The sequence below is a fragment of the Thunnus maccoyii genome, chromosome 12 (genome assembly GCF_910596095.1).
Source record: "Thunnus maccoyii chromosome 12, fThuMac1.1, whole genome shotgun sequence".
Classification (NCBI taxonomy): domain Eukaryota; kingdom Metazoa; phylum Chordata; class Actinopteri; order Scombriformes; family Scombridae; genus Thunnus; species Thunnus maccoyii.
Window position 1 is genome coordinate 7,877,842 of NC_056544.1, and position 22,203 is coordinate 7,900,044.

General features: G+C 41.1%; 3 protein-coding genes across 4 annotated transcripts; 2 read left to right on the top strand and 1 right to left on the bottom strand.

Moving 5' to 3' along the window:
- The first annotated feature begins 2,278 nt into the window (after window positions 1-2,278).
- On the top strand, window positions 2,279-7,654 carry mcm6 (minichromosome maintenance complex component 6). The gene is made up of 18 exons (XM_042428422.1): window positions 2,279-2,512; window positions 2,668-2,814; window positions 3,012-3,122; window positions 3,406-3,493; window positions 3,643-3,804; window positions 3,896-4,061; window positions 4,154-4,299; window positions 4,404-4,554; window positions 4,678-4,819; window positions 4,919-5,060; window positions 5,221-5,328; window positions 5,531-5,686; window positions 5,781-5,909; window positions 5,995-6,159; window positions 6,459-6,582; window positions 6,829-7,044; window positions 7,164-7,303; window positions 7,452-7,654. Exons 1-18 carry the CDS (start codon window positions 2,415-2,417, stop codon window positions 7,560-7,562), a joined length of 2,502 nt encoding a protein of 833 aa, XP_042284356.1. The 5' UTR covers window positions 2,279-2,414; the 3' UTR covers window positions 7,563-7,654.
- Window positions 7,655-8,089: 435 nt separating this feature from the next.
- Window positions 8,090-10,861, top strand: si:ch73-71c20.5 (DUF4748 domain-containing protein). The gene is made up of 3 exons (XM_042428426.1): window positions 8,090-8,199; window positions 8,460-8,766; window positions 10,371-10,861. Exons 1-3 carry the CDS (start codon window positions 8,157-8,159, stop codon window positions 10,540-10,542), a joined length of 522 nt encoding a protein of 173 aa, XP_042284360.1. The 5' UTR covers window positions 8,090-8,156; the 3' UTR covers window positions 10,543-10,861.
- Window positions 10,862-10,893: 32 nt separating this feature from the next.
- tmbim1a (transmembrane BAX inhibitor motif containing 1a) lies at window positions 10,894-19,748 on the bottom strand. 2 transcript variants are annotated; one of them, XM_042428424.1, is made up of 12 exons: window positions 19,503-19,748; window positions 14,621-14,926; window positions 14,208-14,275; window positions 13,716-13,780; window positions 13,573-13,626; window positions 13,430-13,480; window positions 13,307-13,346; window positions 12,580-12,617; window positions 12,403-12,490; window positions 12,181-12,276; window positions 12,047-12,100; window positions 10,894-11,925 (listed from the first exon to the last, which is right to left on the bottom strand). In XM_042428424.1, the coding sequence occupies exons 2-12, from the start codon at window positions 14,919-14,921 to the stop codon at window positions 11,776-11,778; spliced, it is 1,005 nt and encodes a 334-aa protein (XP_042284358.1). In that variant the 5' UTR covers window positions 14,922-14,926; window positions 19,503-19,748; the 3' UTR covers window positions 10,894-11,775. The 2 variants fall into 2 exon arrangements, with proteins under 2 accessions (XP_042284358.1, XP_042284359.1); XM_042428425.1 differs by lacking the exons at window positions 13,716-13,780; window positions 14,208-14,275; window positions 14,621-14,926; window positions 19,503-19,748 and having other exon boundaries at window positions 13,573-13,664.
- Window positions 19,749-22,203: the final 2,455 nt, after the last annotated feature.

Consider the following 22,203-nt stretch of genomic DNA (forward strand, 5'->3'; position numbering starts at 1 on the left):
GCTTTCAGCTACATGTCATGGCCTTCATCAGCAAATAGAATTTGCTCAGTTGTCATGGAGAGTGAATAGTAATTATAAACAAAAATATTTTATCAATAGAAATATTGATAACAGATTGGGTACCACTGTGTCATATTATAACGTATGCATGCTTTACAAGGAGTTATAGTTGTTGACAGATGTGGTCATAAACACTTTAAAATGTCTTTACATCAACTTCCAACTACATTATAGTGTGTTATAAATCATTTATTAATTGTTTATGTACTACTTATTGGATTCTAAATGGGGGGAGGGGATTAAAATGTATTTATGCCTCTTTTGTTATCAGTCATCAATTAATTTCTCACTTTGTTAATCAGGTCATTAACTGATTTGTTCATCGATCTATCACATAATTGATTATTGTGTTGCGCAGATGACCCTGATGGCAGTTTGGTTTCACTTTAATCATCACCACTATGATTCTGTGAGTGTTCTGCTCTTTTTCTTTGCCCTGATTGACAAACAGCCCCTTTCAGTGGTCATTGAAAGTCACTACACTTCTCCAGAGGTACAGTAGAGATGCTCGCGTCCATGGGTCAAGTCATGTGATGTGGTGAGCTGTGTGGAAAAATGTGTAAAATACCAAGAAAAACAAAAAAAGCATGCCACTGTGTGATAAGTGAAGAAAGAGATCAAATATAACATTTTGAACTGGACTTCTCTGGACTGAGCACATGCTGCGGTTAAGGAGAGTTTGTTAGTTTGTTACACTCTTTAGTGTAAGTGATACAGTGATACTTCCCACAAGTTCTATCTTTTCAATATCAAACACTCAGTCCTTGTAGTCATGAAAGGCAGCTCTGGTCAGCTTAGATTCTTGTAGTGGCCACAAGTTAATCACAGCAAAAACAAGCATCAAAGCCATAGAAATGTCTCAAACATTTTATAGAGCATGTTGCACTTCTCTGCAATCTATCCATACCCCCCCCCTCCCCATTGTAATCTGCATGAATCCACACTGACTGCAGCTGCTATTCTATACTTAGCAAACACATTAAAGTACATATATTAAAGTTTGTAGAGGTGCTAGTGTGGTGATGTGAAGTTAAACGGAGTTATTAGAAACAAGCATTCACTGCCCTCTAGTGGTCATTTTGAGGCACTGCAACGTTATATTAAATTTGTGGCCAACACACTAACTAATTAGCAACACTGATGTTATTGTTATTTTAAATAATAAAGCCAAAGCTGGGTTGAACATTTTGATATCACAGTTACATTAATATGAATAACAATTATGCATATTAAGAGTGAGTTAGCCATAAATTTAATGTAGAGTTGCAGTTTCTTACTGTTACCACTGGAGCGCAATATGCAATATTAATGTATTGTGTTCATTTTGCTCTGCTCATCCTGAAACTGTGCCTTGTTTATTTTTGGCATTTTTACTACACTAAAAGACTGTGGCAAGAAGTGTCTACGTTTATTAATGTTACATTTAGGGCTGTTTTTGCTTTATTGTATAGACATGTACATTTGGGTTTTAAGTTACAACAGAAAGGATGAGAAACAAGCTTACTTCATCAATCTTATAATCATCTTAACTTAGTTTCATATTCATAAGTGTATCCAACTAAAACAGTCTAGTCAGTTTTTCATAAAGAATGTGAGTCTGTGAGGGTATTGTTTTTAATGTCTAATTATTCTGTTGTCTTATTCATTTTATATATTTATTTTGTATTCATTATTTTTATTATTATTATTATTTTATTTAATTTTCTTTCTATTTTTTATGCGTTGGTTGTTAACTCACCTGGCATTTTGTTCCCAAGAATGTACCTCATGTTCTGTAATTAATTAAGCACAATAATCGCGATAATAATGAATGTAAAAAGTAATATGAAGTGATGTAACAGTTAGTGATTACAGGAAGCTGTGTGACTGGGCTGACAGTGACAGTGTGAATAGATTAGTTCACTATGAAAACTGGATGTTTCGTTATGTTGACGGATTTTATCACTATTATCTCTAATAATCTGTTCAGATTAGGTCAAGTTTAGGTTAGGTTAGGTTTTTCACAAACGTTTGAGCACTCTTATTTTTTTTTTTTAACTTGTCGTCACTGTTTTTTTCCTCACAACTTTATTGAACCTGCAGGAAGTAATTCGCGGGAAAAGGGAGAAGGGCTCGCCGTCGGTGTACATTTTCTCTCCTGATTGGTCACAAGAAGGAGAATATTTGAATAACATCACCGATTGGCCGGCAGCGGCGCGCCAAACGTCACGTGGTGTCGCTTTTCGCGCGAAACTGTGCAGTGTTGTCCGGACTTCAGCGTGCTGTGTGTGTGTATCTGTCCGGAGAGGAACGGGACGGCTCTGTGTAGATCTCAGCTGTTTGAATCTTTTATTCCAGTTTTATAGTGTTTCATCATGGATGTTGCCACAGCAACCGCGGAGAATGCCGGGGAGATGGTGAAGGACGAGTTGGCTGAAAAATGCCAGAAGTTGTTCCAGGCTTTCTTGGAGGAGTAAGTCAGTCAGCGACACGCTTTGTTGTAGTGTTGTCGGCCTGTAACACCAGATTCCCGCTTGTTCATTTCTACTTGATTATCAGTAAATATGTGATTATAAGTAAAAATGTTATACTTGATTATTTTCCTTCTCTGTGTGTGTCGGTGTGCAGGTTCCAGACAGGGGATGGGGAGGTGAAGTATGTCCGGGAGGCCGAGGAGCTGATCAGGCCTGAGAGGAACACCCTGCTGGTGAGCTTCACAGACCTGGAGGGCTTCAACCAGGAGCTGGCAACTACCATCCAGGAGGAGTATTACAGGTGAGCTAATCAAGAGAACCCCACTTGATGTAAGCACCTTAAATAACACAATCGATGTTGTTTTACTGCACTGTTATTGCAATCTGGCTCCATTAGTCAAGCTGGTTTTCTATTAATAAGCACACACGTCTGTACCGGTGCATTTACAGTCATGCAGACGCGGTTGTGGATTAACATGAAGGTTTCTCTGTTTTCAGAGTGCATCCTTTCCTCTGTCGGGCAGTGCGCAACTTTGCTCGGGATCATGGGAATGTTCCTCTCAATAAAGAGTTCTACGTTGCCATCCAGGATTTCCCCACCAGACACAAGTAAGACACAAAACAAGCTTCAATCAGCTGCTGGTTCACTGTGCACAGTCTTTGTTTACACGTAATGTCAGATCGCTGTGTCTGCATACAACATGACATATTGATATCCTGTTAGTGTGCAGGTAAAGTATGTTTGATTCATACTGTACATACTGTAGTAGCTCCAGTGGAAATTATATAGTGCTATCATTTTATTTTTCAAGTACATTTAATCTAAAATTTGATTAATTTGTTAAGCAAACCGAGTTTGTCAATGTGTGACTCTTGCTTGTGTGTAATCTAGGATCCGTGAGCTGTCATCCATGCGTATCGGCACCCTGGTGAGGATCAGTGGTCAGGTGGTGAGGACGCACCCAGTACACCCTGAACTGGTAAGACATCCTGCCACAAACACACACACACATAGATCAAAAGTGAGTGTGAGTAAGCAACCAAAGGTGCTCCGTGTGCAAAAAATAAAGTCAGTGATGAGTTTTTCTATTACAGCATGTTCATTTTAATGACTTCTCTGTGGTTGCAGGTGAGTGGTACCTTCCTGTGCATGGACTGCCAGGCGGTGATCAAAGATGTCCCTCAGCAGTTCAAATACTCCCCACCAACCATCTGCAGGAACCCCGTCTGCAACAACCGCTCCCGCTTCCACCTCGACACACACAAGTCCAAGTTCATCGACTTCCAGAAGGTAACTGAGAGGATGTATGTGCATCTACGTGGAAATGTAAAGCTTAAGTCTGAGATTTCTGATCCAGTCGTACTGGTGTGTGTGTGTTCAGGTGCGTATCCAGGAGACGCAGGCGGAGCTGCCTCGTGGTTCCATCCCACGCTCCATGGAGATCGTCCTGAGAGCCGAGGCTGTGGAGACGGCTCAGGCCGGAGATCGTTGTGACCTCACCGGGACCCTCGTCGTTGTGCCGGATGTCTCTCAGCTCTCCACACCGGGTATGGTTTCAAATGCGCTGTTTGAGTCACTCACGATCGTTTGTTGGGTTTTTGACACTTCATGACCATCTGTGTGGATGCATTCTCTCCAGGTGTGCGAGCAGAGACCAGCACCCGTGTAGGAGGAGGCCAGGGCTATGAGGCTGAAGGTTTGAGAGGACTGAAAGCTCTGGGAGTCAGAGAGCTGTCATACAAGCTGGCCTTCCTGGCCTGCCATGTGGCCCCAACTAACCCAAGAGTAAGAAACGCAGACATGCAAACAGTGAAAGCATCCGTTCCCATATATCATTGTTCCACCTGTCCAGATGAAGAAGGTTTGATTAATGTTTCCTCCTGTTGTAGTTTGGTGGGAAGGAGCTGCGTGAGGAGGAGCAGACTGCTGAGAGCATCAAGAGCCAGATGACAGAGAAAGAATGGGAGAAAGTATTCGAGATGAGCCAAGACAAGAACCTGTACCACAACCTGTGCACCAGCCTCTTCCCCACCATCCACGGTCAGTGCTGTCGACGGGCCGCTGCTGCTGTGTTATCTTCATCTACTCTAAAAGTTTGACAAATGATTTGTACAAGAGTATTAAAGGATTTTTTTTGATTGAATGTGGTCACCAATCGTACAGGCAACGACGAGGTGAAGCGCGGCATCTTGCTGATGCTGTTTGGAGGCGTTCCTAAGACGACCATGGAGGGGACCTCGCTGAGAGGAGACATCAACGTCTGCATTGTTGGAGACCCCAGCACTGCCAAGAGCCAGTTCCTCAAGTATGTAACATAAATATGACTTAGAGTTCACGTTTTCCACATAGTGTCGTCTGCACTTGGGTACAGTCGTAATAGTAATGCATTTGTTTGTGTGTGTAGGCATGTGGAGGAGTTCAGTCCCAGAGCGGTGTACACTAGCGGCAAAGCCAGCAGTGCTGCTGGTCTGACAGCCGCCGTGGTGCGAGACGAGGAGTCCCATGAGTTTGTCATCGAGGCTGGAGCTCTGATGCTGGCTGACAATGTGAGTTTCTCTGTTTTCTATCAGTGCAGGAGCTCAATAGATGCAAATGATATATTTTTTTATGAGTAAATAAGAAATTGGATATGTGACGAGTTATAAAGGGCAACATGGAACATGACTAAATGTGTTCAGTTGCATTAATAACAGTGTTTGCCTCCAGGGTGTGTGCTGCATTGACGAGTTTGACAAGATGGACCTCAAGGACCAGGTGGCCATCCACGAAGCCATGGAGCAGCAGACCATCAGCATCACCAAGGCTGGAGTCAAGGTAACACAGCCGGGAAGCCTTCCGTCCACATCTTGTATGATTAAGGCGCCACAAAGCTCGAATCCAATCCTATCAAATCTAGAAAAGATGTTTTTTTTTCCTGTATTTGTGTACAATTACAGTTTTAAGTCAATATCTGCAAGAAGGCCTCTCTGTCATCTCTGTAGTTGAATAACCAGACTTTGCCCCCCGTCTCCTCCAGGCTACCCTGAACGCTCGCACATCCATCCTCGCTGCCGCCAACCCTGTCAGTGGGCGCTACGACCGCAGCAAGAGTCTGAAACAGAACATCAACCTGACCGCCCCCATCATGAGCCGCTTCGACCTCTTCTTCATCCTGGTGGACGACTGTAATGAGGTACACACACACACACACACACACACACTAAGTCAAGAGCGACTGACATTAATTGTGTTTGAGTCCTACTGATAAATTCCTCTGTGTGTGTTAGGTGACGGACTACGCCATTGCCAGACGCATCGTGGACCTGCACACGCGTGTGGAGGAATCAGTAGACAGACTGTACTCTCTGGATGAAATCCGCAGATACCTGCTGTTTGCGAGGCAGTTCAAACCTAAGGTGTGTGTCTATCAGCACTGACACTGTCGCATCAGATGTGGCTATTTGTGTTATAGATTGGCTGATGAATATTCCCTGTCTGTAGATTTCCAGCGAATCGGAGGAGTTCATCGTTGAGCAGTACAAGCGTCTCCGTCAGCGTGACGGCTCAGGGGGCGTGTCCAAGTCAGCCTGGAGAATAACTGTGCGGCAGCTGGAGAGCATGATCCGCCTCTCGGAGGGCATGGCACGTATGCACTGCTGCGACGAGGTGTGTACAAAGAGGAATCTGTAACTGTTAGGACCAGAACTGACCAATAAGTGCACAGGGACTTTAGCACAGATGATGCAGCATGTAACATAAAATACAATATACACAGTAGACAGCTAAAGAACTGCAGTGTTTGAATAGTGACAACACGTTTGTATTGACTTGACTCAGTGTCATAAAGTACTAATATTATAATATGCTTTGCTTAGAAATGTGATCAAAGCTCCTAATAATGAATAAAATGTTATTGTATATTACATTGTACAAAACCCGACCTTTGCCCTTTCCTTCGTCTCCAGGTGCAGCCCAAACATGTGAAGGAAGCCTTCCGTCTTCTGAACAAATCCATCATCCGAGTGGAGACGCCAGACGTCAACCTGGAGCAGGACGATGAGCTGGAGGACGAGGAGCAGCAGGAGGATGGTACTGTCAAACGCTAATACACACCCTCCTAGAGACAAACGCACACATTAATCTAAAATGAGACATAACTTTCTTGTTCTAGACTGTGATAAGATGCAACACTTTAGCTGCAGGTGTATGAATGAAACCTACGTCACTACTAATCTACTAATAGTTTTTGTTTGCTTTCTTCCATGTATTTGTACTGGGAGGGGAGATGAGCAACTAGCATCATGAGGTTTCATCTAATGCAACTTGTCTTTGCAGGAAACAATGTACCTAACGGAGTGAACGGTGTGAACGGTGTAAACGGCCATGCAGATGGGATTAACGGGCACGTCAACGGCATCAACGGTCATGTTAACGGTGTGAACGGCCACGCCGAGCCTGGCAGCCAACCCAAACCATCTCTCCGCCTGTCCTTCAATGAGTACCAACGCATCTCCAACCTGCTGGTGTTGCATCTGCGCAGAGCAGAGGAGGGTAAGAAGTGTTCCCCCTTCATACAGAGAAGAGAGCCTCTTTAACTTCTTTTTTAAATTTGTAATCTGCTACGAGAATATAGTTTTGTTTTTTCATCATCTTTTCACTGATCTGTGCAGCTGAGGAGGAGGAGGAGCTGAAGAAAAGCGCGGTGGTGAACTGGTATCTGAAGGAGATTGAGGCAGAGATCGACTCGGAGGAGGAGCTGGTCAATAAGAAGGGGCTGATAGAGAAGGTCATCCACAGGCTGGTGCACTATGTGAGTCCACTCTGCAATAATACAGATAAAGAGGAATTATCATATCAAACCAAATATGGATGTAACTGTAGAATAAGATCTCCATGTGAAATATAAATGTGATCATCTATACTAAATCCTGCATGTGTGTCTTTGCCCCCCCCCACAGGATCACATCCTCATCGAGCTGTCTCAGGCGGGGCTGAAGGGCTCGGAGTCAGCGAGCACAGAAGAAGAGGTGGTTCTGGTCGTCAACCCCAACTACATCCTGGAAGATTAAACTCCTCCCTCTGTCCCTCTGTTTGGTTTTTCTCCACACCCACATGACTTTTGATATTAAACTTCAACAATAAAGCTGATGTTCGAGGTGTTTCTGAAAGCTCATATGTAACACATACATAATAGTAGCACTGGAGATGTTATCAGACTTGTTTTATAGTTTATTGTCTCTACTGTACAAAGATTAGATTCTGGGGCTCTTTAAGGAAAAAAAAAAGATTAAAGTGTTTTCTTAGTCAAACTTACTTCTGTAAATATGCTGCTGGCTTCTGTTTGTTTGGCTTTGAGTCAAGGGAGCTGCCCTGAATTATTATGTAATTGTTGTTTATCTTTAACTGTGTAGTGTATTAGAGGCATGCCCTGGGGCGTACCAGCATGGTTTCAAGTTATAATGTATGACTTTTTGTAAAAAAAAAAAAAAAAAATGACATGGAGTGAATGGAAATGTTGAATAAATAAAATATTGTCATAGTAACTAATCTGCGTGGTGTTGTTCCTAAAAGTGTAGTTTGGTGATTTAGATGTTGTTCACTAGGTGGCAGTAGTAACGGCTTTGATGTCACTGCGCATGCCCGAATAAAATTACTCAACAAACATGGCGGCACCATACTTGACATTAGTCAGGACGGTACTAAAAGGTAAAACAAATTTATTAACGTTATGCCGTCTGTAAAAGGTTACCCACAATGCAGTAACAAGAATAACATATTAGTGACCTTCAGCAGTGGCTGTAGCTGATTAATTTGTTGAAATACCGTCAGATAGTTATGATGTAATACTTTTAGAGAGCGCAGGTGATTTTCCTTGTTTTTAGCCTTATTTAACCCTCACATACGTTGCCGCCGATGGGACAGAAGTCTTGTCAGTGAAGGATAAAGGTCTAATTTTTTCTCCCCAGGTGTTCCCGGTCAGTGGCTCCTCACTCAGAGCTGCCAGACCCCGGCACTGTGTCAGTGTTTGCGGCTGCAGGCTGCTCGGTATCGGCCGCTGCATGTCTCCTCGGCTGCCTCCTTGTGCAGCTCCAGGACAGAGACACAGAAGAGTACACACACAGACAACACAGCAGGCACACACAAGACAGCAAACACACACACCGGTGACAGGAGAGCCGGGGAGGAGCAGGAGGAGGAGGAGGATGAGGATGGTCCGGAGTACATCCCCAAGAAAAAGGCGAAGAATCCCATGATGAAGATTGGCTATGCCTGGTGAGCTTCTATCTCTGTAGCTAATGCTCCTGACACAACTGTACATATGGAAGACAATTTCCTGTTATTATTGTTTTATATTTATGTGAATCAGAATTGAACTAAAAGTAGTCAAAGATCTCTATCACGCACAGTAGCAGTCAAAAGCTTGGACACACCTTCCCATGTCCTTGAATGACTGGTACTGTACATTAGGGTTGCTCTGGGAAGACATCTCATCCAGGGCCAGTGTGGACAGGAGGAAGTTTACAAAAACACTTTAATTATACGTATGGGCATTGTTTTAAGATGGACTTGAAAAAATGGGAACCTCGGTGTACACTATGGTTGTGTTTATGTGACATAATGTTTTTCTTGCTGTAATCATTCCTCCTGTTCATACTGATTAGAAATCCCCTTCAAATGTGCAATCAAGGCAGGCTTCAGCTGTCTGAATTAGTCAGATAAAGTAGATATCTTCTAAAGTTAGTCTTTTTAGAAAACAATATATCTTGACGGATAGTGTTTTCATGTTGAGCTGCAGTGGAAGTATAGTAACAAGAAGAGGGACTAAAAAGACTGTAATGTTGAAAGATATCTACTTGATTTGACTGATTTGGACGCTGAAGCTTCATATTAGCTTCAGATAAACTTTTAGATACATTATTGCACCGAAGGAGGCTTGTAGATTTTAGCCTCCATCACTTCCATTGTAAGTGCATCATGAAGGGATCCTCTAATGGTCAGTATGATCAGGAGGAATGATTACAGCAAGAAAAACACATTTCAGTGTTCATATGGGGACCTGACTGAATCTATCCTTTAAGTGTAAGCATGTGGCTGTATTAGTTTGAAATACGTTACTGAAAACATTTAATGTTCTGGAAGAAATGTACATATATGTGTGGTTGCTACAGTTTTTAGCTCTGTCCTACAATGGACTGCTGCTGGTTTATCCTCACTGACAACCCTGGCAGCCAAAATGTCAGAGCTACAAAATTATTCATTCTTACCATTCTGATCATTTATGAAATGCTTTTGTCTCCAGTGACAGCTGGTATACAGAAACCAACAAGTAATGTGGTGCCAGGCTGGCTGATAAACAGTATAGGTGTTAATATATTTATGTTCCAGAGCTCACCTGTAGTCAGTGAATGGGGATGCTGCAGCCAGATTATACACTGTATGGTACAGGTACACCACATTAAAAGTAATACAGTCTCATACAGCAGACCTGGAAAAACATACCTTCAGAAAGATTATATGATCTATATTATAATCTCTAGCCTCTTATATAAACAGTGGACAAAATATTAGACTCACCTCTCAGGATAACATAAGTTCAATTAAAACCTCTCTAAAAGTTACAACAAAAATCTTCATAAAGGGAGGATTTATTGCGGAGCTGTTGCATCATACTGCATTAGTTTTAGATAAGCATATGGGATTATAAGAAGAAACATGAGCACAATGGACTGAACTCCGTTAATGTTATCTTTCCAACCACAAGTCAAACACTTCTTGCTTTCCTTTTCAGTCTTCTCCCTCTGCACTTTAACACGTCAACGGTTTCTGTACGCTCATGGATATATGTTGTTCTCTCTCTCTTCCTCGCCTCCGTCCAGGATGATAGGCCTCCCCACGGGTATCATCACCTTCCTCCTGGCCAAAAGGGAAGTGGACAAGAACCGACTGAAGCAGCTGAAGGTTCGACAGAGGATGCGAAGGTCAAACGAGGGAGACTACGAAGGGAGCCGCTACCGCCATCAAACAGAGGGTGCTAAACTGGACCAGTGATGTGCATGTGCGGCAGCTACCGTATGATTTTCACCACATCCGGAATGTCACTACTGAGACAGTGACTCCTGCACTAAAGACTGATTATAGAAGAGGTGTCAAGTTTATGAGCTCGTGTTAAGAACATCCAGTACTGTTTAACTCTTTCTTCTTTAAGCTGATGTTGGCAATCTGGGAAGGAACGTGAGGCTTTATTCATGAAATCGGTTCTTTGCAGATTTTGACTAATTTTTTTTCCTAATGATGAGAGAATGATGTAATATTTATTAGCCATGATGCCTATGTTCTATAAATATAATGGAGAAAATGTGAAATATCACTGTTGGAACTGTATATGGATCACATCAAAACTCACAAATATATATCTTTATTTGATATGAAAAGGCAAACAAGACTCTTTTCAGCATTGATATTTATATTTACAAACCGTTTCCCACCAGTAACTGCTGCATAAGCTGGAACTCATCAACTTTTAGAAATGTCCCAATGGCACTGATTGTGCTACCTTGTATGATGAAACCCACACTGTAAGCACTCAGTATGTCAACCAACTCTGACCGTAAGACAAGAATATATAAACAGACACCTGATTGTGGCAAAAAGCACATTATCTAACAATACTATAAAAGCTTATTGGGTATAACCCTGTATTTCAGAAACCTTGTCATTGCTAAGGCACTCGTGATGTATGTAAATAGTTACAACATAGCAACACATGTATTAAAGACCATCAGCAAAGGGTCGCTAACATGAACCCGATGACAGCAGATCTGAGGATGTCATCAGGTGCACTGAGCTGTACTTCAGTGGCAAATTAGAGTTTGATGGTTAGACCAAACATGTTTGCTCATTTTCTCATTCTGTACAGACAGTTCATGTATAGCACCATGTCTACATGCAGATATAAAATATACAGACACTTTCTGCCTTCAGTCCAGCAAGAGCGACTAAATGTTGCAACTGACTTTCCAGTGTCTGTAGATACTGTATATTATTTGATATTGTAGTATTAGTACTTTTGTTAAACACTGGTAAGTTGCAGAAATATTTTAGAAAAAGTGCATTTTTTGTGCATAGGAATAACTTACACTATGACAAAATCTCAAATTCAGCCCTTTAGTAATTTTCCCTGGAGAACAACATCATTTTATGATTTTGACTGGAAACGAAGCAAAGGTTTTACAGAGCATGGAATGGTTTTGCAGCAGGGTGTCTGTGTGCACCTCTGTGGATTTATTTGGTCGAAGCGCCGATGATCTGCAGCAGGAACAGGAAGATCTGGACAATATCGACGTAGATGGAGAGCGCGGCAAACACGTATTCTTCTGGGCTGATTGAGTGCTTCCTGTTTCCTATCAGCAGCTGTGTGTGGTACGCTAAGAACTGCAAAACATAAAGGCAACATTTAAATGACACAGTAAGAAAGTCTGTAGGAGAGTCAATGAAGACTTTAAATGGAGGTCTGGTGTTATTCATGCTCCCAGCATCAAAGTAAAATACTCACCAGGGTGAAGGCAATGGCTCCCAAAGCTGCATACAGCATGTGAAGCCACAGAATCTGCACAAACAAACAGCCGTTACAATGATGGAAACTTGAAAAAGTGTGTCGTTCTATTGTTCACATCAGCTCTTACTCACGTATTTGAAAGACAGCACAATGGTTGTAATGATGCCGGTTACGAATATCACAATACCGAGGACACAGAACAGGCCCTGGCACTTGGTGAAGTCAACCTAGAAAGAGAAACCGCCGACGGACATGTTAATACACGTGTGACTGCACAAATACAAGTCGGCCTTTTGAAGCTGATAAGCTCTCTCCTGCACACACAGACACATACACCCACACACACATCCTACCTTTGTCTGGAAGCAGAAGACGGTGACGGCGATGCAAACGACAGCAGTGATAGCCAGGGCAAGAAACACTGCTTTTGTGTTATAATAACTAAAACCAAAAATCAACACACAATTAATACTGAGGGACACTGGCTGGATGTTTGGATCATATTGCATGGATTTTACTCTTTGTCTTACCTGGATATGGATCCAGTCATGTAGGACAAAGCCAGAGTCTGTAAAAAAATAAAGAAAGAGTTGAACCAAAAACATCATTTGAAGAAAAGGTTATCTATCCACTGACTGACCTAAACATCTGTAATTATACACTAAAGTAGGACTGGGCAGAAAAAAAGGCATGGTCCCCACAAATACATGATATATTACTGCAATATATTAACACATATCCCAGTGCTAAAGACATAGTGCTGTGATGAAAACTGAAAGACCTGTAAAACTACTTTACTAGGGTGTGATGTTGTGTACTAATACAGTAAAAAGTGGGAAAACACACAATTGTAGTAGAGCTGAACTTCAGGGCAAAATTTGGCATCTAGAAATGACTCAACAGCACCATTGACATCAACATAAAGCTGGATAATACCAGTCCACGAACACTGACTGACCAAACTGGATTATGAAGTAACCACCAGCCATTTTGCTGACAGAGCTGATAAAAGACATAGAAGCTAAATACCAAGTGCACTATGCAAACACAGCCTCTGAGTCAGATGTGGTGACTCGCTACTTATAGTTCTGATATCAAAGTCAAACTATGACAACACTGTCACACGCAGATGCAAATCACTGGAAAGTTACTGTAATTTAGTCTGAGACTAGACTTTATCCAAGTCCAGAAAACTGTCAGTGATAATGTGTCTCTATTTTCTCATTCATAAGTCAAACCAAAAGCCATCAGACTTACAAAGATGAGCAGCAGAATGACGTTCCATGGGAACTTCCTCCTACAGAGAGCATGGGATTAGAGCATGTTTTATAAATACTCCTTGTACAAATATTCTTTGTAACACTGAGCAATCAAACTCACCGGGGGCCCTTACAGCAGACCAGCACAAGGTGGGTGATGATATACACAGCACTAAAACAATAAAGTCCAGCGATGAATACATTAATATTCACATACTCTTCATTTTTGATTCTTATAAAACCACATCACAGAGGGATACTCACTATGATGCCCAGTACACAGCTTGGTTTCGCTGTACGAAAACTCTGACAGGCTCGCTGTGAGAAACAGAGATACAGTTACAGCACACAGACATGAACAGTATACACACAAACAGGTACACAAAACACACACTCAGTATACTCACACAAATGTGAACACAGCCACAATGGCTGTGGTGACAAGCAGCTGAGACGCCAGAATCAAATACACCTGAAAAAAACACATGAAGACAAACGGGAGGACGTTACACCCCCGAGTCTCTCATCTGAGCAGCTCAGTCCATCCTCAGACGGCACTGGCCCCAGTTTGTCTCCCACACTTAACTATGTATGAAAATCTACCTTTAATTAATGTATATAAATATACCTAATAATAAAACTTTTGGTTCTGGCTCTGGATTTTAAAAATAGTTGTATCTTGGGAAAACACGTTAAAATCTTTTTATTGTGCAGTGAATGTAATATTTATGTATTCAGACAGTTAGAAGAGTCTTTGGGGATTATACCTCCAATACTCTGCCAAGGATTTATCTTCCAGAAAAAAAACATCTGCATTATGACTTGAATTGTAATGATAATACACGAGAGACAGAAACTGGAGTTAAACCAGCACGGTGTATGTAACAAGTGTGTTTTACCTTCCTGATGAAGGCGTGCCGAATGCTCATACTGTCCCAACCACTGCCGCTTGCTGCAAACTCGTCACCTGTGTCATCAGTAGAGCAGAAATATGAGGACTTCAATACTAAGTGGTCCCAGTACATTACTTTGTGGAGAGGTTCATGCAAGGGGGAACTGCATACTTCTGGCTGTTGACCACAAAGGGCTACAGTGTACATGTCATCACCACCACTTAGTGTGAAGAGGCAACATATGTCCAACTTTTAAAATGCAAACTTTTCAAATTTGAGCTGGTAAATGTTAGTACAAAGTGCAACAACATGTTCTCCAAACTTTTGTCAAAATCACACTACAAAGGAATCACAGAGTTTTATTTTTAACCTCTAACTATAGTGTCAACATTTGGCCTTTAAGCTCACTAAAGTCTTACCAGAGCTCAAGACATCTGTTGGTATGGTAGGTGGGATGACGGGGGGCATGGGAGGGTGATTAGGGTAGCCGGCTCGTGGAGGCCCATCGGGGTGAGGCTGTCCTGGGTACGGTCCGGGAGGATATCCCCCTGGCTGACCCGTGTACAGAGGGGCATTTGGACCACCAGGGGGGTAGGGAGCAGAGGGCTGGCCTGGCTGAGGACCACTGAAGCCATATGTTGGGGGTGGTGGGTAAGCCTGAGGTGCATACAGTGGGCCGTAGGAGTCATTGTACCCTGGAGGGTAGTCTGACCTGGACATGTCGCCTGTGAGCAGGGGGAAGTTGGAGAAAATACAGTTCATGTCTGTTTCACATTTTTATGGACACAAGCCGACAACAGAGACCTACCAACAGGGAACAAACAACAAGGTGCTACAACACAAGTATCTGAAAGATAAAGTCTGGATGGAAGCCCGACTGATACATCCACCATGGCCAATTTTAGCTTATCAGAGATATATTGGTATCAGCATATATGTCGACCTCTGAGCAATATTGTTACATTTACATGGAATGATTTTGTGACTGACTGTGAGGGAGTTGATGAATCTACAGAGAATCATCACCAAATTGTTTAGTTCCCCTCAGCTCTACGGAGCGTTTAGGCATCTAGCTAATTGTTTTGGTTTTTACGGCCTGCAACTTTATTGTTTCAGTTCACTCTCAGCGCTGTCATAGCGTCATTTTTTGCCACAGCAGCAGCTGTTTCCCGAGAAAAAGCTCTAAAAAATAACTGTACACTACCTGCCCAGAGTCAAACAGCAGACAGTCAAAGTTAGCAACTAGCTGGTGAACATAGTGGATCATAACTTGACTTGACTTGACTATTTCCCCTCAGGAGTTGGTGGAGATTAATGGTGGAGAGTGAGTAGCGGACTTAGATTCACCAGGTTACCTGACACACAACTGCAAATGAAAGCTAATGCTGCTCTGTATCTGTTGGATGTGTAAATACGAAAGTGTATGCTAACACATAGCCATATCAGCTTCATATGGTGATAATATGTTGATGTCATATTTATGGTTTACAGTCTGTTGCACAACCCCAACATGACCAAAAAAGACCACATGACTGCAGCTTTAAGAAACAACGAATTGCAGTTGAGAAATGCCAGAAATATGTCTCCATTACACAGTTTGTCCTCCACAGAGCACAAGTTTATCTTGGAACTGTAAAATGTTGGTCACAATTCTTTAATAACCAAATTTAAGGGATCTTTATTCAACTTTTTTTTTTTTTTTGAGTATGTGTGTGCAAACTTATTTGCAGTTCACATTTCAACAGATGTCCTACATTGTTGCACTGGCATCCATCTTTGACAGAATCACATTTTCCGTTGAAAGCAATTGAACAAATAGGAAAAAAAAAAAAAGAAGTCAGCAGGAGTATCAAATCACAATAACCTAGATTCTACACATACGCGCATACACAAACCGGGCATACTAGCCTTCAGCTAACATATATAATTCACATGGCAACTGGTTGTATATGCTTTTTAAAAAACTCATAAATATCAATACCAACCCTTGCATCAATCCAGATCAGTTGCGCTCTCATCTAATCCCTGGATGGATACAATCTCCTGTCATGCTACAGAACATTTTAGAAAAAAACTGTACATATTGTAATGTAGTGTTAACTGTAGATTTTCTGAAATAAATACATGGAAAATAAAGGTATTTCCAGACAGCGGTATAACAAATCACCAATATGATCTAATACAACCAGAGTTATTAAAATGCACAACCCTACTTCAGAAACTAAGAGAGAGCACAGACTGGCTTTAGATCTGTGTATTGGGCTGTTTGGTAAGTGTGTGTGTGTGTGAGCACACACATCTATCCAAAACTTAGTTTTTCTTTTTTTTGTGGGGGGGGGGGGGGGTTATAATCATATTTGATCTTGATTTATACTGTAGGATACATTTGGGGTTGTATCAGGTTAAAGTGAACATATGGTTCTACTGAGCGATGTGGTTCACATAAACCACCACAGGCTCAGGACACACCACATGCATCTCAAGGGGAAATTTCTAATAATAAACCACCCACACACCCACCCACACACACACACACACACACACACACACACACACACACACGTCACAAATGGCCTATTTTTTCTTCCATGTTCTTGCAATGAGTATTAAAAGACTTGTGGTAAGTGGACACTTTAAGTGCTTTACTACCTAAATTAAACCTCTTTTACCACCACACTAAAATGACAAACCTTTTGTTTCTCAGTTTTTTCCTTTTTGCTCAGTTATTTACAAAATGCCAAATGTCCCCTGAGCTCCATCCTCACTGGGACTTTTAGGGGAATACGAACAGTAAAGGAATTCAAGAGCTGGCTCCACCTCGCGCTGCCATTACATCACACCCCGAGCTCCAAGCAACAGGACAGAAAACACTAAATGGAAAAAGTGCTTCAGAGTATCCGCAGTAAAACAGTCACAGACTGAGTCACAGAGCGGACAACTTCTTTGTTCATTGAGACAGTTTGTAGATGACAAGGCTTAAGGTGTGTGTGTGTTGTAATGGGAGGGTGTAACTCTTCCTTTGGGAAAATGATATCTTGAAACTGTCACAGTGTGTCTGTCACATGGTGGTAGACAGTAGAGACTGCAAGCTGTAGTGAAAGATAAGCTGAAGCTGGTGGTTTGGTGGAGTCGATTATTACATTTCATTATTACCACTAATACCAAGTCATCATGTGGTTCTGAGTCACTGTTGTGAAGTACGCACCCAGTGACAACTCTGTTTGTTTACCTCCATGTATAGCCTCACTCAAACTACAATTCCTCAAATATCTCTTCACCATCACTGGCAGCGAGGCTTTACTGCAGACAAGTCCAGCTTGTTATGCCAAGTGGGTGGACAAAATAACAGAAATACCTTTCAAGACAACTACAGTAAAAACCGGTTTGGCAAAGCTGATCATTTTTGTTGAGAATGTCCAGGGATCTGATTTAACTTTTGTCTGTTATCTCCTTGTGTTCGGCCTTCATCATCATGACTTTTCAGACTCTTCCTTTCCAAATCAGTGTTTACAATTTTACGTTTATGATTCAATTAACTTGTTGATTTACTGGGGGCTATTGTGTAAGCAGTTTCTGTTATCATTTCCATCTGAAGTAAAGTTAAAGCCAGCATGTGATCATTAGGGACTGTATGAAAATTATTAAGCGGGAGAGGGGGGTCAGAAATGGGGGGAGGGTATTGTAATTTTTTTCTTTTGGCTGAAGATAGAGTAGATTGACCTCTTCTGGTGGAGGGTGTTGCAATTTTATTCTCAGTCAAGACAAGGGTTTAAAGATAACATTAATAGCCCTAGGGATGGTATTTTTACAAAGTGAAACATGTGGTCCAGCCCCCATCACCACCCCAATAAGTTTCATACATTTCATACCTTACTAAAGGTCAGCCACTTCACCATAATGTGAATATGGTTTGTCTCTTCAAAAATAGGTGTTGGTGTTTGTGTAGGGGGTGCTGAATGAATTTGAAGGAATTTGTCCACCACTAAACAAAAGGTTTAACAGGTGTAATTTATTAGTGAACAATGAAACAGGTTTTTCTTACTGTAATCATTCCTCCTGTTCATACTGACCATTAGAGGATCCCTTCATAATGCACTTATGATGTAAGTGATGAGGGACAAAATCCACAGTCCTCTTTCTGTGCAAAAATGTATTTAAAAGTTTATCTGAAGCTAATATGAAGCTTCAGTCATCCAAATGAGTCAAATCAAGTAGATATCTTTCAACGTTACAGTCTTTTTAGTGCCAAAGTCCCTCTTTTTGTTACTATATTTCCACCACAGCTCAACAGGGAAACACTGTCCGAGGAAACATAAAGAGGGAATTTGATGCTAAAAAGACTGTAAATGTGTCAGATATCCACTTGATATGACTAACTCAGACTGCTGAAGCGTCAGGTAAGCTTCACATCAACTTTTAAATGTATTTTTCCACAAAATGACCGTGTGGATACACGGTGGATTTTGGCCTCCATCACTTACATTGAAAGTGGATTTGAAGGGGATCTTTTAACAGCCAGTATGAACAGGAGGAATGATTACATTGAGAAAAACATCTTTCACTGTTCATATGGACACCTGACTGTTGTTTTAAGACACACTAAAAAATTTGTCAACCTATCCTTTAATATTGGCTACAACTATACTCCCTTTAGGTGTTTTTGGTCTAGAGCCATAACACTATGTATGCTGGCTCACTGTCATGGCTTAGTGGGAAACTTAAATGGTGTGAAATCATCACTAATATTATTGGTTAACACCTGTGCTTTTTTCAGTATAACAAGTCAAAATGTCTGTGGTGAAAAGGGTGTAACTCTTGTGCTGCAGCAGCAATAAATTCAGTAAAATTAGACAAGTCAAAACAATGAGTAACTACACCGAACATAAAAGCGAACAGGATGTTTGTGGTGTCCTCATCGTTTTGCAAAACAAAAGAACATTTCAACAGTTTCCCATTTCAATATTCAAGTGCAAATAATACTCATCACTTTAACTTGACTGAAAAGTGAAATGGCTGACACGCTTTTTAAACATGAGGCTGAAAAGTCCAGAGCACACAGACTGCGCCCGCTCCACCCTGCGTTCGCTGAGGAGTAAACCTCAACTTACAAAAAGCCTTTTCAGGTGAGAGACCTTATACAAACACAGCCAGACTACTATGAATAAGCATCAACACATGCAAGGCCACTTTATCAGACGTTACCATCACACCACTGTAGCAACAGATTAAGTTAAATCTAGAAATCATACTTTATAATTAAGATCTATGACGACATAACATCCTAAAATTAGCCAGACTTACCAAGAGAGAGATCCCAAGGACAGGAACAATCTGGTTGTTTTAATTCCCACCGAGCAAAATGAGCAAACTGGAAGGCTTTCTGCTGCCAACCACGCCCTCCTTGCTTACCAAAAACACTCTCTACTAATGTAAAGATTTGATAAATGGATTATTATGAACTTGTACAGCAGCCTGCCTGTCCGGGTGTGTGTTGAGCAGCAGTAGCAGCCAGATGTGAGGGAGCAGTGAAGAACATTTCCTGGAACAGTGAATAGAAGGGTGGAGTCCAGAGGAATCTGTATCTGTGTTTGTGTGTGTGTGTGAGTGTGTGTGTGTGTGTGTGTGTGTGTACAAGGCCTGCCAGCTCTAAGAGCTGACTCATTTTTAACATGGCACTCCTCATGTTACTGTATAAAGGTGCAGTACAACTACTGGCTAGATTTACTCAAGTAATTAAGTACAATAATGAAGCACTTGAGAATTTATATTTACTGAAATCATGTGTTTTACTCAATTCTAGAGTTGAAGTGTATTTTTTTACTCCTCTTCATTCATCTGACAGCAGAAATTACTACTTTGCACTAAATATTTTTTCATAAACAATGAAAGCCCATAATATACATTACATTTCTAGTAAAAGAAACTCCCCAAAACTATGATGTAGTAGAATTAACCGAATCAGCTTTATTAGTGCAATGCTGTTTACACATTAACTTTACATATAAACTGAGACATATTTACTCATACGTATCTTAATCAAGCTAAACTGCATGCATTCAGTAATGGATTATTTTTACACTCTGGTTTTTGTTTTTTTACTTAAAGATTCCCTCCAGACACAAAAATATTCTGCTGGAACAATAATGTTTCTGATTTTTTTTTTTTACACACACACACACACAAAATCTAATTACCATCAAAATCCATAAAATGGCATTAAAATGGCATTTACTCCTTTCTCATTAAAAAACTATATAATTGCTATAAATATGCAAAATTCACTTCAGGAGTTTAACTGGTGAACACAAGATGTCTCCTTGTTCACTGTAAAGTCTATTTTCATTGTTTCTGCACTGCAGGCTTCAAGTTTCCACATCACACTTGTATAAGTTGAATATTGAACCACGATTGGCTTCTAACTGTTGTGATGTCACAAAACATGCTTGTAGGCCCACTACTTAAAATCTGATTTTTAATGAGCTCAGAGAAACTTTCCTCCTTCAGCAGATGAAAGTGAAAACAGCCTTCTAGTGTCAAAGTCTGCACATACAGATGTGGCAGAAATTATTGGTACCCTTGCATTTTATCAAAATAATGCACCATTCGCCCTGAACAGTGTTGAAATAAAAAGATATTTTATTATCAATGAATATCTATGTTTGGTTTGCAGTTGAACAAAACAAAAAAGTTGTGAAAATAACTTAATTTATGTTTATTCTACAAAGACATTCAAAAATAGCCTTGAAAAAATTATTGGTACCCTTTAGAAGTTGTAAGAAATTGATTTGTAGCGATAATTTAGGCAGACTATTATTAGACTATTATTATTATCACAGCTGTTTTCAATCTTATAATCCTCATGCAGCCAGTTTAAAAAGAGAAAATTACTCACTCCGTTGTTTTGTGCCACTGTGTGCATCACATTGAACATGGAAAACAGAAGGAAAACTAGAGAAGGTCTGAAGACATTAGAAAAAAAGTAATAGTCAAGCATGGTCAACGTAAAGGTTACAAGACCATCTCCAAAGAGCTTGATGTTCCTGTTATCACTGTTTCCAATATTATTAAGAAGTTTAAGGCTCATGAAACTGTAGCTGACATCTCTGGACGTGGTCACAAGAGGAAAATATGGCCCGACATTGAACAGAAGGATTGCTTGAATGGTCGAGAAAGAACCAAGGAAAACTTGAACAGATCCAAGCTGATCTTCAAGTTCAAGGTACAATAGTTTCAAGTCCCACCATCCGTCGCTGTCTGAATGAAAATGGGCTCCATGGTAGAAGACCCAGGAAGACCCCACTTCTAAGAGGGAGACACAAAAAAGCCAGACTGGACTGCCAAAATGTATGTTTACAAGGGAAGAAGACTTGATAATCAACATTTTGGTAAAGACTTGATAATCAAGTGACGTCTGGGAACAACCCTTTTATCAACCATACGCCAGCTGTGTCTTTCCTGCCTCCTGACCCCTCTGATTTGGCCTTTTTGAGTCTGAATGCAACACCCCGTCCTGTTTCTGCCCCTTTATTTCACCTACCTGAGTCGCCCCCCTTACTATGTTGACCCTTGATCTTGTATGTGTGTCCCACTGCAAGGTCTGAATGCAAATGCCCTCCCTTCCTACCTTTTGTTTACCATTACTTGATCTTACTATATAAAGTGTTTCCATTTCTTCTGCTCTGGGTCAGTAAGCTCACCGTATTCTGGTATACTAATAAAACCACCACCACAGCAAACTTTGAACAAGGACTTCACTGATTTTCTTCGACACAAGCCACAGACCTTCTGGGAGAGTGTGCTTTGAACAGATGTAACAAAATTAGAGCTTTTTGGTAAATCACACCAACCCAATGTTTACAGAAGAAAAAATGAAGCCTTGAAAGAAAAGAACACTGCGAAACATGAAGGAGGCTCAGTGATGTTTTGGGGTTGCTTTGCTGCCTCAGGCACTGGGTGCCTTGAATCTGTGCAGGGAACAATGAAATCAGAAGACTATCAAGGC